The sequence below is a fragment of the Aegilops tauschii genome, chromosome 3, assembly GCF_002575655.3.
Source record: "Aegilops tauschii subsp. strangulata cultivar AL8/78 chromosome 3, Aet v6.0, whole genome shotgun sequence".
Lineage (NCBI taxonomy): Eukaryota > Viridiplantae > Streptophyta > Magnoliopsida > Poales > Poaceae > Aegilops > Aegilops tauschii.
The window spans coordinates 515,300,872-515,320,470 of record NC_053037.3 but is presented as its reverse complement, the minus strand read 5'-3'; the positions used below and the strand labels follow the sequence as shown (position 1 = coordinate 515,320,470).

Below are 19,599 nucleotides of genomic sequence, written 5' to 3'. Positions count from 1 at the left end.
CTAGCGTAAGGCGTGGCAAAAAAAACATAACCGATGCTCTGAACTTTCAAACACATTTCGGAGCTCTGAATTATTATTTTTACCACGACTTCTACCAATATGATTTTTTGGATGAAACTTTGCACGAATTTCAAACATTCCTTCAAAATTTCCACAAAAAATTCAGATTTTTTAATTTCTTTATAATTTTTCCGATTTTACTGTTCAGCAGGAGCATTTGAACTCGTCCCTACAATACACTCTTCGCTAGGATGGGCAAGCACACACCGCGCCCATCATCCCACATTTGTGTATATATGTGCTTATTTTTTTCAACTTAACCTCTAAGATCATATGGAAAATGTGTGTATCAGTATATTTTGCCTCTTGTTAATTGTTATCAATAGTTTGCCTCATTGTCACCTCAACCGATCTAAGATTCATGGCTCCACCACTGTGAGGGGCGAGCAGTGGCGGAGCTAGAAGGTGGCGGACCACCCTGTTTTTTCCCATAGCCTTTATATCATATAAAAGAGTTTTAAAACTATAAATAATTTAAATTTGTATGAACATTTTCATTGTTGGCCTACCCTCACCCATTGTGGTGAATTCGCTACTAGCGCTGAGGGACAACAATGAGAATATGAAGTGCTGAGAGCTCGGACCGGGACGCTTCCTGTGTGTCCTATCCAAACTGGAAACCCTGAGTTTTGTTTAGTTGGTGATAGAACCCATCATAAGGAATGGCTAAAGTTGAGGGGTTGTATTACGAACACACGAATCTTAGGTTGTTTGGTTACGTAGATTATAGAGAACTAGTTTCCTTTAAACTCGATTTCAGTTGTAACAACCAAAAATCTTGTTTGGATTGTCTAACAGAATCGTGGATATGCAAAACTAAGTTTTACAAAAGCCCAAAAACCGAGTTTATGGAAAAACGACTAATCGACGTTTTTCTATATACTCGTTTTGGCTGAACACGGAGTCGGCCACGAACACTGCGACGTTCTGCCAGGTACAACCATGGCGACGCTGAAAGTCCACTGGAGGGTGAAACGAGCTATGCCAGGACATCAATGAAGCGCTCGCACCACTGGCGAGCTCGCCGCTAGGGGTCCGGACGTGGCCGCCGTCGTGTTGGGACGGCGAGATGGGAGCGGCCGCCGAGGGCAGGGTGAGCATGGCCGACAAACTCCTCTCCTGTACACCGGCGACAGCTACAACCTGATCTCTCCCGTCGCTACACTCCAGGCGGAGGTTCATGGGAACTAACTACTGAGTATAAGTTAATCAACCAGCAAGGAAGTAATTCAACAAGCACTTGAACAGCACGGAGATGTAGTTGAAGGCCCATTCCAATCCTTCTTTTTGTGAAATTTGTAGCAACAACAGAGCTCAGTAGAGCAGCGAATGCAGCAACGTCACACCAACTGCACTGCTCTCTGCCCTGACATAGCAGGGCGTGCATCCCGTCGCCGGGCGGTAGTGCCTCTGCACCCTAGACCTAGTTCCTCTCTGGCTGCGGTTGAGGCGGGGTCGCGCGGCAAGCCGCCTGTTGCACGCCCTGCGTAGCCGACTAGCCCGCAGGAACTGGTCCTCGACAACGCCGTTGTCACGTGGTTCGCTTTGTCCATGGCGACGCCGTCCTCGAGGAACTGGCCCAAGAAGAGAGATTAATCGTGTTTTCTTTTTGTTTTCTATTCAAACAAAGAATTGTATACACTTACCTAACAGAAAAACTAACTAAAACTGGTTTTCCTAAAAATCCTCTCAAAACTGGTTTTCAAAACTCACGTCTAATTCTTGGCATCCAAACAACCAAAGCCACATGGAGAGCTAGGGAAGCAGGTTTGGACTTGCATTTTTTTCCGGTCATGTTAACTGGTTGATGTTCAGTGGGATGAGATCCAAATCCAAAGGATGACAGTTATTGACGAAAATTGCACCAAAAATAAAGAACTGCCATGCTTTTTTCTGAAAACTGCCATCACCCCTAATAATACCATACGTGTTCGCAAATGCCAAGCTAGGCAGCGAACGTTCGCTGGTGATTAGTATCTTTTTTTGCAAGAGGTGCTTCTCCTACATTAATAAACTGAACTGAACCAGAACGCCTATATAAAGAGAGGAGAGCACCACCAGTTTACACACACACACAACACACACACACACACACACACACACAACCAGTACTAGATCCACAAGCCAGCAGAAAGGAAGAAGATGATGAGCACCAAGGCCCTCACACTCGGCGCGGCCGTCGTCCTCGCCATCGCCGTGGCGGGCGCGCACGCCGAGCAGTGCGGCCACGCGGCCGACGGCATGGAGTGCCCCAACAACCTCTGCTGCAGCGCGTGGGGGTACTGCGGCATGGACGCCAACTACTGCGGCGACGGCTGCCAGAGCGGCGCCTGCTACGAGCCCAAACGCTGCGGCGCCCAGGCCGGGGGCAACGCCGTGACGTGCCCCAACAACCACTGCTGCAGCGGCCACGGGTTCTGCGGCTACGGCCAGGAGTACTGCGGCGCCGGCTGCCAGAACGGGCCTTGCCGCGCCAACATCAAGTGCAGCGCCGACAAGCCGTGCCTGAGCAACTTCTGCTGCAGCCAGTACGGATACTGCGGGCTCGGCGTCGAGTTCTGCGGCCAGGGCTGCCAGAGCGGCGCCTGCCATGACGCCGTTGGCGCCGCCGCCCTGCCGCTCAGCTCCATAGTGCAGGGGTGATCTTGAACTGCACATGGCTACTAGTATTGCGACGGGATCAGGTGAGGAGATGAGTTGTGGCAATGTCGATCGTTGCCACGTCTTCTTCACTGGCTAGTTTGCGTTTTCTTCGTCTTTACAATCGTTCCCATCATGCATGCACGCATGCATGATTAGCGTTCGGGAACCTCAAATAATGCGTGTCGCGCCATGCATGCCCCGTCCTTGTAATCTTTGTAATCCAATAAATCTGAATCTCGTTGCAATTAACGGAGGGCGTACTGTAGTGTTATCTTTAGGCTAATCTCTGTTCGAGAGGCGGAGGTTAACCAAAGCACCTCACAACCTCAAAGTCTCGGCCATTTTTTTAGCCTCAGCCAACGAAGCATGAGCTCAATCACTAAGTGGTTTTCCTTAAGGTGTCCCGGAGCATAAATCCACACCTTTTAAGGTCCTTGATAAGGGCATGGGTGTCCCAATCTTACAATGAGAAATATTTTGTCGATTTGGATGGAGAACGGCTTTGACGCCAGTCTCATGAATATTACCGTCAATGTTGGATGCATGGTTAGCATGACCAAGAAGGTCTACCTGCAAGTAATAAAAGACAATCAAGAATGTGGTGGAAACAATCTGGATATTGCGAGTATAGATGAAATGTTGATTATCTCAAACGGAGTACACAAAGGTGCAACAACGACTAACTTTTTGGCTAAATAAAATCAAAAGAAAACACTATGAGGTTGATCTATCTATATAGGACTAAGGGGTGGCGGCCAATGGGGTTGATGCACATCCAATGACAGCAAAAAAACCCTAAGTTATACAAGGCCCATAGGGTTCGATTGTTATTTGTGTGCATATTAAATTCCCTCTTAAGTAATGAAATTCGGGCACTTCTGCCATATTTTCAGAAAACATGGAAAATAAAAAAAATTCTCAAGCAAACGCACAGTAGTTAGGCGTTTTCATATGTTAGAGCAACTCTAACAGACCCCGCAAAACACGCAGACCCGCAAAATTCCGGCGAGTATGCGGGCTCGGCCCAATTTTCCGGCCAGAACAGAGCCCGCATACTCGCCCGGCCCGCAAACCGCACGCCCCGACTGCTATAACTGCGGTTTCGCGACTCGTTTGCGGGTTCAAACCCTATCCCTCGCCGTCGCCGAGCCACGCGATTCCCCTTCCCCCTCTCCACATTTCTCGCCGTCGGTGACCACCTGCCCCGCCTCCAGCCGCCATGTGGGGCCGAATGTGGAGCTCCGGACGCGGCTCCGGCAGCAGATCTGGCGGCGGAAGGGACCCGGAGCGCGAGCGGCGCGTACGGTCCGACGGCGCGAGGAAGCGCAGGGCCCGGAAGTGGACCAACCGCGGCCTGTCGACGCCGGCGAGCTTCCAGCGGAGTGAGACAGAGGAGTACGACGCGCCGGCGCACGTCCTTCTCCTCCGCGAGGTCCTTGTACGCCGGGAGCTCCTCCTCCTCCGGCGCGGGCCTTCTCCCCATGAAGAGGGAGTGGTCGGAGGACGAGGAGGAGCCGGACGCGTTCGCCTTCGTCCCCGTGAAGGAGGAGCCCGAGGAGCCCGCTCCGCTCGGCCGTCGCGTGGTCATCGGGCCAGAAGACTACGTCGACGCCGTTGCGGCCGCCATCGCCGAGCGGAGCGTGCGCGAGGAGGCGGAGCGCCGGCGCCACGTCGAGGAGCTCGAAGACCTCAAGTGGCGACAGGCGGTCGCCGACAACCTCACCGCCAAGGAGAAGGCCGAGGAGTGGCGCCGCATCCGCGAGGAGCAGGCGGCAAAGTACGTCGACCTGTGCAGCTCCGGCGAGGAGGATTGAGCGTTCTACTCCTCCACGACGTCGTCCATATGCCGCGACCTCTCCGCCGTTAGATCCGACGCCCCTCTAGTACTAGTTTAACATAGTATGTAGTATAACTATGCTTGTAGCTTGTTGATCATGTGATGAACTATGTAGTATGTGATGAACTATGTTTGTGCAATTTCTTCCGCGAAAGTGGTTTTTCAAATTATGCAGGTTTAGATACGGTTTCTGTTCGGCCGCGCTAGTTTTCGACCCGCAAACGCGTTTTGCGGGTCAAATTTTTGCGGGGTCTGCTAGAATTGCTCTTAGGCAACTATTATTAGGTAGATTGTTGTTTAAGAAGAATTGAAGTTCACTCATAAAATCAGCAAAACCGATCATGCTGGAAATTTACCTTGGCTCCAGAATAAAGTTCACTCTGTTCAGTAAGAAAATACGCTGCGCCATCGTGTCCTTCACTTGACTATTCTTGACTGTTGTAGCCCCAGAAACGTGGACTGAAGACACCCCGTAAAAACGAAAAGGACATCATCACTAGTAGAAAAAGGCCCATTTGTCCCGGTTCATAAGGCCCATCTGTCCCGGTTGGGGAACCGGGACTAAAGGGTCGTTACTAATTGTGACGCCCGGATAATCAAGCTACAGTAAAACTCTGCTAACGATGCCATGTCACCATGATCACTTTAGTTAACCTCGGGTTAGTTCAAATTCAAATTCAAGCAAACAATAAAACTTTTCAAATGTCAAAACTAAAATGTTCTAAAAGTGACAAATAAATCATATGTAATATTGGTGGAGGAACCAAGTCTTTATAAAATGTTTAAATGCACCAAACTAATTAAATCAGTAGCTAAAACCATTAATTAAATGCCTTTTGTATTTTGTAAAATATTAAACTATATTATTTTGGGATGAAACTTTTTGTGGTTGTGACATAATTGGTAACAACAAATTAGGTGCCATTTTGGTATTTTGCTAAAACAAAATAAAAGAGAAACTAGAAATAAAACATAAAAGAAAAATAAATAAAAGGTAAAAAGAAAGCAAAAGGAAAGAACCCCCCCCCCCCGGCTCCCCAAGGGCCTTGGCCCACTGGCCCAGCCGGCCGAATCGGTCCAGCGGCCCAGCACCTCCCCCCTCCCCTTGTCGTCTTCCCCCCTCCTCGTCTGTTCAACCGACCGAGGGCGCACGCCCCTCGCCGTCCCCGCCGGACCTGCTCGCCGCCCCACGCCGCCACATCGCCGAGGGGATAAGGACGCCAGCGACGGCCCCCCTGCCTCCTCCGAGAGATCTCCCCCCCTTCCCCACGAGCTGCTGCTTGCCCTCGCCGCCTCTCCCATTCCCCATCGCATCCGAGCGCTGCCGTGGCCATGCCGGCGTAACACACGCGGTCCCCGACACCGCCTCGCCTCTCCTCCGCGCCAAGAAGGACCGCCTCGACCTCCTCTTCCTCCCCGACGAATCACCCGAGCAGGAGCGCCTCTGCATCATCCCCTACGTTGCCGTCTTCCTCCTCTTCTCCGACGAGCTTCGCCGTCGATTCCGCCGCACCGAGCCCTCCTCGAGCAGGCTTGAGCACATCTGCAGGAGCACTGTGAGCCTGCGCTTCTTTCCCCTCTCTCTCCCGAGCTTTCCGACGCCCGTAGCCCCGTTCCCGTAGCTCGCCCGAAGAACCTCGCCGCCGACGAGCTCGGCGCCGTGGCCATGGTCGCCTTCACCTGTGGCCGAGCGCCGCATCGTGCTCCTGGGGTTCCTAGTGGCCCAACGCGCGCGTCTGCTGCTCTCGCCGTGCCCCGTAGCCCCCTGTTCGCCACTCACCGGAAACCCACCACCACCTGCCTCGCCGCCGGCGACGTTACCGGCCGTCCCCAGCCACGCCACCACCTCCATTCGACGCGGTGTGGACTGGCCGTTCGAATGGGCCAAACCACAGCCCCGGGGATGCCCTGTGGGCGAAACCCGAAGCTCACCCGCGCCGCGCCGCCGCATTGGAGCTCGCCGGAGCCCCTCTCCGGTGCCCTGCCGACGTGGCCGGCCGGGCCCCACCCCTGGCTCACTGCCAGTGGCCCCCACGGGCCCCAGTTGACTGGGTTGACCCAGTCAACTGCTGACTGGGCAGCCCAGTGCCACTGACATGCGGGCCCCGCCGCAAAAAGAAAAAAAAAAGAAGAAAAAAAAGTGTTTTATAAATAAAAATAATTAGATTAACTAATCTCTCACTAACATATGGGGCCCACCCCTCTAATTAGACTGTAAGTTTAGTTTAAATAAATATTAGACTAACAGAGGCTGACATGTGGGTCCCACTGGACCCACCTGTCTGGTTTGACTGGTCAGCTGACCTGTTGACCTGCTGACGTCAGCATTGCCTCATGCTGACGTCATAATTCATTTTTGCTTAATATAAATAATTCCAGAAATTCAAATAAACTTTGAAAATTCATATCTTTTAAACCGTAACTCGGATGAAAATGTTTTCTATATGAAAGTTGCTCAGAACGACGAGACGAATCCAAATACGCAGTCCGTTCGTCCACCACACCTCCCTAACATATCGAACTCGCAACTTTCCCCCTTCGGTCCGTCTGTCCGAAAACGCGAAACATCGGGAATACCTCCCGGATGTTCCCCCCCCCTCACCGGTACCACCTACTGTCGCGTTAGGACACCCCTAGCACCGCTCATTGTCATGTCACGCATCGTCGTGCTTATGTTTGCATTGTATTTACTGTTTCTTCCCCCTCTTCTCTCCGGTAGACTACGAGACCGACACTGCTGCTGCCCAGTTCGACTACGGAGTCGACGACCCCTCCTACTTGCCAGGGCAACCAGGCAAGCCCCCCCCCTTGATCACCAGATATCGCCTACTCTACTCTCTACTACTTGCATTAGAGTAGTGTAGCATGTTACTGCTTTCGATTAATCCTATTCTGTTGCATAGCCTGTCATTGTTGCTACAGTTGTTACCCTTACCTGCTATCCTACTGCTTAGTATAGGATGCTAGTGTTCCATCAGTGGCCCTACACTCTTGTCCGTCTGCCATGCTATACTACTGGGCCGTGATCACTTTGGGAGGTGATCACGGGTATATACTATATACATTTATACATGACACATGTGGTGACTAAAGCCGGGTCGGCTCGTTGAGTACCCGCAGGTGATTCTGATGAGGGGGCTGAAAGGACAGGTGGCTCCACCCCGGTAGAGGTGGGCCTGGGTTCCTGACGGCCCCCGACTGTTACTTTGTGGCGGAGCGACAGGGCAGGTTGAGACCACCCAGGAGAGAGGTGGGCCTGGCCCTGGTCGGCGTTCGCGGATAAACAACACGCTTAACGAGTTCTGGGTATTTGATCTGAGTCTGGCCATTTGGTCTATACGCACTAACCATCGACGTGGGAGTAGTTATGGGTATCCCGACGTCGTGGTATCAGCCGAAGCTCTTTTGACGTCAGCAACTGAGTGGCGCGCGCCGGATTGGACTGGAACGCCTCTAGGCTAGGTCTGCTTCCGGCCGCGTACGCAACATGCAGGTGTGCATAGGGCGATGGGCCCAGACCCCTGCGCGCATAGGTTTAGACCGGCGTGCTGACCTCTCTGTTGAGCCTAGGTGGGGCTGCGACGTGTTGATCTTACGAGGCCGGGCATGACCCAGAAAAGTGTGTCCGGCCAAATGGGATCGAGCGTGTTGGGTTATGTGGTGCACCCCTGCAGGGAAGTTTATCTATTCGAATAGCCGTGTCCCTCGGTAAAAGGACGACCCGGAGTTGTACCTTGAGCTTATGACAACTAGAACTGGATACTGAATAAAATACACCCTTCCAAGTGCCAGATACAACCCGGTGATCGCTCTCTAACAGGGCGACGAGGAGGGGATCGCCGGGTAGGATTATGCTATGCGATGCTACTTGGAGGACTTCAATCTATTCTCTTCTACATGCTGCAAGATGGAGATGTCCAGAAGCGTAGTCTTCGACAGGACTAGCTATCCCCCTCTTATTCTGGCATTCTGCAGTTCAGTCCACTGATATGCCCCTTTACACATATACCCATGCATATGTAGTATAGCTCCTTGCTTGCGAGTACTTTGGATGAGTACTCACGGTTGCTTCTCTCCCTCGTTTCCCCCTTTTTCCTTTCTATCTGGTTGTCGCAACCAGATGCTGGAGTCCAGGAGCCAGGCGCCACCGTCGACGACGACACCTACGACACTGGAGGTGCCTACTACTGCGTGCAGGCCGCTGACGACGACCAGGAGTAGTTAGGAGGATCCCAGGCAGGAGGCCTGCGCCTCGTTCGATCTGTATCCCTGTTTGTGCTAGCCTTCTTAAGGCAAACTTGTTTAACTTATGTCTGTACTCAGATATTGTTGCTTCCGCTGACTCGTCTGTGATCGAGCAGTTGTATTCGAGCCCTCGAGGCCCCTGGCTTGTATTATGATGCTTGTATGACTTATTTATGTTTTAGAGTTGTGTTGTGATATCTTCCCGTGAGTCCCAGGTCTTGATCGTACACATTTGCGTGCATGATTAGTGTACGGTCAAATCGGGGGCGTCACAAGTTGGTATCAGAGCCGACTGCCTGTAGGAATCCCCTTTTTCAACTCCTTGGCCGAAGTTGAGTCTAGTCAGTGAAAACTATTTTACTAACATGGCTGTGTGGCTTACGGGCCCACGTCGCCATTGGGTGGTAGTAGGATCTTTTATTCCTCAACCTATACTCTGGGACTCTGACATCTGTTCTATTCGGGTTAAGTGAATTTTGCTAAATCTAACATTAGGATCTCGTTATCACTTTCACCCGGAGAGCCCCTTATTACTGATGATCGTCTGCTGCACGTGAAGACCCTGAAGATACTCTCCGCTGATAACCCGAGAACTTGTGTTCATCGCTTTTGCAATTCCCTTTCATCGATAAACTCCTATGGATAACCACGTATACTCGCCATTCATACAATATTTCCCAGTTGATCCTGTTATTGCAAGATACCCCGGAATTCTCTCTGTTGTTCCGAGAATCCTTTGAGCTTACTGCCTTGCTGTTCTTTGTCACCTGAATACCCCTACGGATAATTCTCGCACTTACCGAGTATCCGGTCATCCCCAGTTGATTCAAGTATTCCACAATAGTCTTCAAAATACTATTCGATCTTCCGAAAATCTTCAGGAGCCTGTTGCTCTTGAAATTCTTGCTTACTAGCATTATGATTAATCCCATAAGTCTCAAAATCTTATTGGCACCCTTTGTCATTATCTTTTTGAGTCCATTGATTCAATATGTTGCGAATTCTCGCAATCCTCAATCAGATCCTAGAATTCATCCTTCCGGCTCAGACATCTTTAACATGAGCTGGATCTCGACCTATCAAATTGCCATCGATGGTACCCCTAAGCCTACTCAACTTATCCATCCTTGCTCAGAGCGTTGCTTCTGACCCCCTGATTTGGAAATCATAATTCCTTTGCATTTGAACTTTGAGTTAGTCAGTTGTTTCTATAATCAGATCTCCTTACATTCTTCTTCCTCTGGTTGAGTACTGATGCTCACATCAGATCCCTTGTGGACCACCAGACCCTTTTGTCGGATTTTATCCGACAATGTCCTCCATATTAAATAAGCTTGTGAGCTTTTCCTCGGATACATGATGCCTTTGGTAAATTGTATCCTCTGCTTATGTCGACCATGCTCTACTTCTGAGCTTGTATTATTTACTCCGAAGTTTGTGGTATATGTTCCTAAGATGCCCTGATGGGTTGAACCTATGCCTTCCTTAATATGTGTGAACTCAGAAGTTTTCACGAGTCAAACTCTCCTAGTATTTTGCCAGTTAAAATTTCAACACTACAACTTCTTGAAAAATGAGAAGTGAATGAAAGGTTATGCATTGGAGAAGTGGGAGTCGACCTTGAACCTTTGTGTTCATGCCTGTGGACACGATGTAGATCCTATCATGGAAGCTCCTTATAATAATAACTATTTCCCTGTTATAATATCATCTGGTATCGGTGAATTGATCCTTTGCGATCGTGGTTTCGACCATGTTCTCCTTTAAATACCATTTCCTATGCAAGTTTAAAGTAATTGTCTTCTATAGAGCCATACCCCAATCCATCCTCTACTTTGACCTGTCGTCGAGTATTACCCCCTGGTATCTCGAGATTATCATGGAACTGCATAACTTCTTATGAGTTTTCATCAAGTGCTACATTCTCACTGATTCCAATTTTCCACGGGCTCTGAGTTATTAGTCACTCGAGAACACCGATAAGTGAATCGATTCCGCACTCCGATTCAATAACTCTAAGTAATTCTTGTTGCTTACGAGTTTAATAATCCTTCAAGTCATTCCTAGCCTTATCGGCTATGTCATTATCGTGCAAACTTTTAACTGTGCTACCCGGTCCTTCCCGGAACACAACTTTCGATGATGAGCTAAGCTTACGTCGATCTTCCTCGTCATATTAGTTTGCCTTGAACAACAAGCTTGATTTCAAGTTTGTGCCGTACCCTGGGTTCCATTAACCTATCGCTTTCATCATTCCCCTGACTTGATGTCATCGCCGATAGATTACATCTTCATGAAATCTCTCGACAAATGGGTCGTGATCAGCACCAACATTTTGAGCTCTTCTAGGATATCAGTCGAAATTCAGGATGAGAAATACCATCCTTGCCCCTCGATGATTTGTGTTATCATCGGCAACGTTATTGCCCCCCCCCACTCCAATTCCGACTTGATCATGATGAGCTCTTTCCTATCTAGCTTATGTTATGTTCTACATTGAAGTATTACTGTCCTTCATGTCAAGGATATTGTGAGAATTTCTCCACCTCTTGAGAATTCTTGATATAGTAATACTTCTCGCCATCTCCATTTGTTTTATGATCCCCGTGTTGTTACTAACCTGAATACCGACAATTGAACTATGATGTGCGACTTCAAAACTTCTAGCAACCCTATTGCTTTGAAGTTAATGGTCAATATTTCATTCTTAGACCATTGGTTATCGAATCACCGTTCTAACATTGATCATTCTACCTAAGCCCATATTCGGGTGCACCTTTCAACCAATGTTTAACTGTGTATGTTTTCCTCAAGCATACATCATTAAGTCATTCGATCTAGCTAATGTTATCTCCTTGTTCACATAGTGGTGGAAATCCATCATTTGGAAATCTCAATGGATTGTCGCTGAGTCAATCAGTCACCTCCTCACCTCTCCTTGATGAAATGAACCCTTGTTCGGAACTCGCTTCCATAGTTCATCTCCCGAGAATCTTCGATGTCGTTTCGACAATTTGTGTTGCACCTTCTTCTCAGGCATCCTGAGTCCGAGTTATCCTGACACCAATCAGATCTGAATCTCGGTCAGATATGATGGTTGGAACATATTTCCAAGAATTATAACATTGGCCTATTTATGACCCGGTAAGGTGATGATACCCAGCACACCTGGCGGGAGGACCTATTGTTATAAGTTTTCCCTTTTAGCAAGGTTAGCTGTTCTTCCATGAGGAAATTGTAAGACTTATTCTATAAGTTGTTCCTGATGGATCCTTTTTGTTTCCAAAGTCGGATCTTCACCTGTTGACCATGTCAATGCTATCTCGAAGCATGTCTATGGTACTCCGATTTTCAACAGGAACATTTGACGCCCAATGCTAAATGTTTCCTGCTCAATTATCCAGACACCGTTGTATGGGTAATGCCATGAAATTTCTCTCCCCTACCTAAAGAGTTTTCTACATTATATCCTGTCATGAATATCATGCTCAGCTTGTCCTTGGGAAGGATATACCCTAGAAATATGTGTTTAAACACATTTTCCTTTCCATTCTTTTGTTTAATCTGATAATCGTATTTTCCTTTCCATTGTTTGGTTTAACCTTTCTGGTGATATATATGATCTTAGCAGTAATATTCTCCTGCTTATGTAAACACCTCGGTGTACAACTCTGTCAGTAAGACCCTGTTACTATTGTTGGTGACATTTCGGTAACCACCGATGGACGAGAACTTTGCCTAATGGTCCGCCTCGTTTCAACGAGCAGGAAAATGGTTCTCTTCGTCCCTCGCCCTTGGTACCGACGATGTTGCTGACATATAATCGACAGGCTACCCTCTGCCATGCCTTGCTATCATGATCGTGCAAGATGTCACCGCCCTTCCTACTTTTAACCCACATGGTGGGCCCATAACCCACAGTTCCATAGGATCGAAACCTGACTCTTATGTACACCCCCTGTTTCCAAGGTTGTTCCTCGCACCTGGCCTCGTATGTAATTCACGAGCCACCTTCAGGTCTGATATCGGACACAATACTTATTCCCGTTGCTTTGACCCTTTCACGCCCTATAACAGGCATCGAACGATTGCCTGCCCGCTCGAAACTTCCCAGGTTACCTCCTTACTTTGCTCTCGATATTTTCTTAAGTTTCGATTCGAGGGTTACCTTTCGCCACCTTCCTCGATGCTGTCGACCCGATAGACAACCTTGTCGAGGCCCGTTCTCCCAGAATGCCCACCCCTTATTCTTTCGTAAGTACGATGGAGTTCCTGAAGAAAGGACGCCGACTTCATCATGATGACCGAAGCAGAGAAATGAAGACATCAATGTATTGGGCCAGCCTCTTCCAGAAGTGCAAGCCAGGATGAGGAGAACCGCTAGATTCGTTACCAAACCTTCCCCCCTTACTCCCCTCTTAAATCTCGGGACAAGATTTCTTGTAGTGGAGGAGAATTGTGACGCCCGGATAATCAAGCTACAGTAAAACTCTGCTAACGATGCCATGTCACCATGATCACTTTAGTTAACCTCGGGTTAGTTCAAATTCAAATTCAAGCAAACAATAAAACTTTTCAAATGTCAAAACTAAAATGTTCTAAAAGTGACAAATAAATCATATGTAATATTGGTGGAGGAACCAAGTCTTTATAAAATGTTTAAATGCACCAAACTAATTAAATCAGTAGCTAAAACCATTAATTAAATGCCTTTTGTATTTTGTAAAATATTAAACTATATTATTTTGGGATGAAACTTTTTGTGGTTGTGACATAATTGGTAACAACAAATTAGGTGCCATTTTGGTATTTTGCTAAAACAAAATAAAAGAGAAACTAGAAATAAAACATAAAAGAAAAATAAATAAAAGGTAAAAAGAAAGCAAAAGGAAAGAAAACCCCCCCGGCTCCCCAAGGGCCTTGGCCCACTGGCCCAGCCGGCCGAATCGGTCCAGCGGCCCAGCACCTCCCCCCTCCCCTTGTCGTCTTCCCCCCTCCTCGTCTGTTCAACCGACCGAGGGCGCACGCCCCTCGCCGTCCCCGCCGGACCTGCTCGCCGCCCCACGCCGCCACATCGCCGAGGGGATAAGGACGCCAGCGACGGCCCCCTGCCTCCTCCGAGAGATCTTTTCCCCCCCTTCCCCACGAGCTGCTGCTTGCCCTCGCCGCCTCTCCCATTCCCCACCGCATCCGAGCGCTGCCGTGGCCATGCCGGCGTAACACACGCGGTCCCCGACACCGCCTCGCCTCTCCTCCGCGCCAAGAAGGACCGCCTCGACCTCCTCTTCCTCCCCGACGAATCACCCGAGCAGGAGCGCCTCTGCATCATCCCCTACGTTGCCGTCTTCCTCCTCTTCTCCGACGAGCTTCGCCGTCGATTCCGCCGCACCGAGCCCTCCTCGAGCAGGCTTGAGCACATCTGCAGGAGCACTGTGAGCCTGCGCTTCTTTCCCCTCTCTCTCCCGAGCTTTCCGACGCCCGTAGCCCCGTTCCCGTAGCTCGCCCGAAGAACCTCGCCGCCGACGAGCTCGGCGCCGTGGCCATGGTCGCCTTCACCTGCGGCCGAGCGCCGCATCGTGCTCCTGGGGTTCCTAGTGGCCCAACGCGCGCGTCTGCTGCTCTCGCCGTGCCCCGTAGCCCCTTGTTCGCCACTCACCGGAAACCCACCACCACCTGCCTCGCCGCCGGCGACGTTACCGGACGTCCCCAGCCACGCCACCACCTCCATTCGACGCGGTGTGGACTGGCCGTTCGAATGGGCCAAACCACAGCCCCGGGGATGCCCTGTGGGCGAAACCCGAAGCTCACCCGCGCCGCGCCGCCGCATTGGAGCTCGCCGGAGCCCCTCTCCGGTGCCCTGCCGACGTGGCCGGCCGGGCCCCACCCCTGGCTCACTGCCAGTGGCCCCCACGGGCCCCAGTTGACTGGGTTGACCCAGTCAACTGCTGACTGGGCAGCCCAGTGCCACTGACATGCGGGCCCCGCCGCAAAAAGAAAAAAAAAGAAGAAAAAAAAGTGTTTTATAAATAAAAATAATTAGATTAACTAATCTCTCACTAACATATGGGGCCCACCCCTCTAATTAGACTGTTAGTTTAGTTTAAATAAATATTAGACTAACAGAGGCTGGCATGTGGGTCCCACTGGACCCACCTGTCTGGTTTGACTGGTCAGCTGACCTGTTGACCTGCTGACGTCAGCATTGCCTCATGCTGACGTCATAATTCATTTTTGCTTAATATAAATAATTCCAGAAATTCAAATAAACTTTGAAAATTCATATCTTTTAAACCGTAACTCGGATGAAAATGTTTTCTATATGAAAGTTGCTCAGAACGACGAGACGAATCCAAATACGCAGTCCGTTCGTCCACCACACCTCCCTAACATATCGAACTCGCAACTTTCCCCCTTCGGTCCGTCTGTCCGAAAACGCGAAACATCGGGAATACCTCCCGGATGTCCCCCCCCTTCACCGGTACCACCTACTGTCGCGTTAGGACACCCCTAGCACCGCTCATTGTCATGTCACGCATCGTCGTGCTTATGTTTGCATTGTATTTACTGTTTCTTCCCCCTCTTCTCTTCGGTAGACTACGAGACCGACACTGCTGCTGCCCAGTTCGACTACGGAGTCGACGACCCCTCCTACTTGCCAGGGCAACCAGGCAAGCCCCCCCCTTGATCACCAGATATCGCCTACTCTACTCTCTACTACTTGCATTAGAGTAGTGTAGCATGTTACTGCTTTCGATTAATCCTATTCTGTTGCATAGCCTGTCATTGTTGCTACAGTTGTTACCCTTACCTGCTATCCTACTGCTTAGTATAGGATGCTAGTGTTCCATCAGTGGCCCTACACTCTTGTCCGTCTGCCATGCTATACTACTGGGCCGTGATCACTTTGGGAGGTGATCACGGGTATATACTATATACATTTATACATGACACATGTGGTGACTAAAGCCGGGTCGGCTCGTTGAGTACCCGCAGGTGATTCTGATGAGGGGGCTGAAAGGACAGGTGGCTCCACCCCGGTAGAGGTGGGCCTGGGTTCCTGACGGCCCCCGACTGTTACTTTGTGGCGGAGCGACAGGGCAGGTTGAGAACACCCAGGAGAGAGGTGGGCCTGGCCCTGGTCGGCGTTCGCGGATAAACAACACGCTTAACGAGTTCTGGGTATTTGATCTGAGTCTAGCCATTTGGTCTATACGCACTAACCATCTGCGTGGGAGTAGTTATGGGTAACCCGACGTCGTGGTATCAACCGAAGCTCTTTTGACGTCAGCAACTGAGTGGCGCGCGCCGGATTGGACTGGAACGCCTCTAGGCTAGGTCTGCTTCCGGCCGCGTACGCAACGTGCAGGTGTGCATAGGGCGATGGGCCCAGACCCCTGCGCGCATAGGTTTAGACCGGCGTGCTGACCTCTCTGTTGAGCCTAGGTGGGGCTGCGACGTGTTGATCTTACGAGGCCGGGCATGACCCAGAAAAGTGTGTCCGGCCAAATGGGATCGAGCGTGTTGGGTTATGTGGTGCACCCCTGCAGGGAAGTTTATCTATTCGAATAGCCGTGTCCCTCGGTAAAAGGACGACCCGGAGTTGTACCTTGAGCTTATGACAACTAGAACTGGATACTGAATAAAATACACCCTTCCAAGTGCCAGATACAACCCGGTGATCGCTCTCTAACAGGGCGACGAGGAGGGGATCGCCGGGTAGGATTATGCTATGCGATGCTACTTGGAGGACTTCAATCTATTCTCTTCTACATGCTGCAAGATGGAGATGTCCAGAAGCGTAGTCTTCGACAGGACTAGCTATCCCCCTCTTATTCTGGCATTCTGCAGTTCAGTCCACTGATATGCCCCTTTACACATATACCCATGCATATGTAGTATAGCTCCTTGCTTGCGAGTACTTTGGATGAGTACTCACGGTTGCTTCTCTCCCTCGTTTCCCCCTTTTTCCTTTCTATCTGGTTGTCGCAACCAGATGCTGGAGTCCAGGAGCCAGGCGCCACCGTCGACGACGACACCTACGACACTGGAGGTGCCTACTACTGCGTGCAGGCCGCTGACGACGACCAGGAGTAGTTAGGAGGATCCCAGGCAGGAGGCCTGTGCCTCGTTCGATCTGTATCCCTGTTTGTGCTAGCCTTCTTAAGGCAAACTTGTTTAACTTATGTCTGTACTCAGATATTGTTGCTTCCGCTGACTCGTCTGTGATCGAGCAGTTGTATTCGAGCCCTCGAGGCCCCTGGCTTGTATTATGATGCTTGTATGACTTATTTATGTTTTAGAGTTGTGTTGTGATATCTTCCCGTGAGTCCCTGGTCTTGATCGTACACATTTGCATGCATGATTAGTGTACGGTCAAATCGGGGGCGTCACACTAATGCCCTAGGCCTTTAGTCCCGGTTCTTATACAAACAGGGACAGATGGGCCTCCACGTGGCCGCTCCGGCGAGCCCAGGCAGGAGGGCCTTTGGTCCCGGTTGGTAGCACCAACCGGGACCAATAAGCTTCCACGAGTCAGCATTTCAGCGGCTGGTTTTTTTTTGAAAGGAGGTGGTTTAGGGTTTTGGGGGTTAATTTAGGTTGGTATAGGTAGCTAATAGAGAGATGTGTCCTCTCTTATCTCCGTGCTACTGCTACTGCTATGCCTAAACATGACTTAGATTGAAGTGAGGCAACATGTGGTGCATGTCGAAAGTAATACTAATCCTAACTTGATCAAGTTTGGATTGTACTACTTTCGACATGCACCACATGCATGTTGCCTTCACTTCAATCCAAGCCATGTTCATTTCATCCACAGATATATAATAACTCTTAATGCTCGCATCATGCATCATCATAATAACAAGTCCTACTAATCATCATCATACAACTTCTATTCGTTATTAATAACAAGTCATACGATCATCATCCTGATAGTCATTGAACCAACCCTACTTTGTTCTTAGCACATGATCATCAGTATTAGGTAGGACCTAAATACCCTTTTTAAGGTGAAATAGCATAAAACAATATAGACCCTGACTCTCCATTATGGAGAATAGAGATCATCCTGTCTCCAATTCTTGCGCTTCGCTTTCTTTTGCTTCCAAGAACCTCCTTATGACCGTTCATACATTTTTTCCATTCTCTGATTAGCATGTCTCCACTTTTTTTAGAAATCCGGTATGGACAGTTGAGATTCGTAGGATGACTTGGATATATGTTCAAAACACGAAGGCTGCCATTCTGATACATCAAATGAGGCACACAATCCTCTGGGATTCTCTGTTGAAAAACATAGTAATAACTTCATAGTTAGCAATGATGTACAAGTTTTAGAAGTATGCAAAGATGCACGGATGTTGTAATAGTAAAATATCTTACCAGGGTATCTCCATGGTAGTTACCATGGTTCAACACGTGCACCAGTGGCACGTATTGACCATAATGTTGAGGAGTTTGATTGTAGATATTCTAATTCTCAAGATCAGTGCAAAATCCGACCAGATGATTTTTCTCCTGATAAGTTAATTTGGAGCCATCGGTGTAGTGGGTTTTGTCTACCATGTTCCGCACATTGTTTGAACAATCAAAATAAGCTGTCAACTATTTTGAAATAAACAATATAAATTAGCTAATAACTATGTTTGAGAAACTCACATAGTGGTAGAACTGGAGGCGTATCAACAAGGACCCAGATGTCCATATTGTCTTGCTCGATATCAGGATCACCAAGATCCATGGTGACAAGCATACCCTCATCAAAACCATACATCTTGCAAAATGCTTCCCAATTTTTGCAACCAAAATGGGTTACGCTCTCAGCATTATACAGATTTACTTCAAAATCCACATCATGATGGGTCCTTAGGTGAATTTTCTTCGTTTCAAAATTTTCATGGTCTTCAAAATCCATCCTCTCCAAGACATAGCGTCTTGCATGGCATGGGATAAGCTATACTCGAATTGTAAAAGATGAAAATTACACGTTGAAATAGTTGAAGTCATGCTTAATTACGAAAAAACACTTGTCGTCGTTGCGTACCGTTTCAACATCGAAGGTCTCCTCGAGCTTAATACTGAAGCGCCGATCATCGTCCAGGTGAGGCCTGTCGCACAAACCTCGATCGTCATGGCACCACCGCACTCCCCCGGGAGACTTTCGTCGTCCGATGATGACATTTCCTACGTTCATAATTCAAAGATTAAATTTGTACAATTAAATATATGTACTACAAAAACTAAATTAGATCATTATTATTCATCACGGGTTGACTATCGGTTTGTCGAGTCTTTTCTTGAAAACTCTCAGCTCACGTGGTGTATACATTCGACCGTTGGTGATGGTCGCTCCTCCATTTGTCCCCGAGTGCATTACACCAAAATGTCTAGCACACGGGAACATAGGAGAAGCGACCCCCACGACAACAGTCGGGATTCTTCGTCCTCTCATATATATATGGTGGAACTCTCCCTCACTGATTCCTCTCTGACATTTGCGACCGTCGATGATGGTAGCTCCTCTTTTCGTTCCCGAGTGCATTACACCAAATTGTCTAGCACACGGGAACGAAGGAGAAGCTACCCCCACGACAAGAGTCGGGATTCTTCGTCCTCTCATATATGGTGGAGACTCGACAGACTTAAAGTCAACCCGAAATATCGTTTAATTATCTTTCTAAAAAAGGATTTGGCTGGTCTCACCTCGATGTCGGAGGGGGCGGTGACGGGGAGGACGGCGGGGATGATGGAGGGGCCGGGGGCTCCTAGATTTCCGCGAAAACAAAAACCCTATAAGCTATCAACTAATCATA

At 49.0% G+C, this 19,599-nt stretch overlaps 1 protein-coding gene across 1 annotated transcript; it reads left to right on the top strand.

The window, feature by feature from the left end:
- The first annotated feature begins 2,116 nt into the window (after positions 1-2,116).
- On the top strand, positions 2,117-2,952 carry LOC109767947 (uncharacterized). The gene has a single exon (XM_020326681.3). The coding sequence runs from the start codon at positions 2,203-2,205 to the stop codon at positions 2,701-2,703; it is 501 nt and encodes a 166-aa protein (XP_020182270.1). The 5' UTR covers positions 2,117-2,202; the 3' UTR covers positions 2,704-2,952.
- The last annotated feature ends 16,647 nt before the right edge of the window (positions 2,953-19,599 follow it).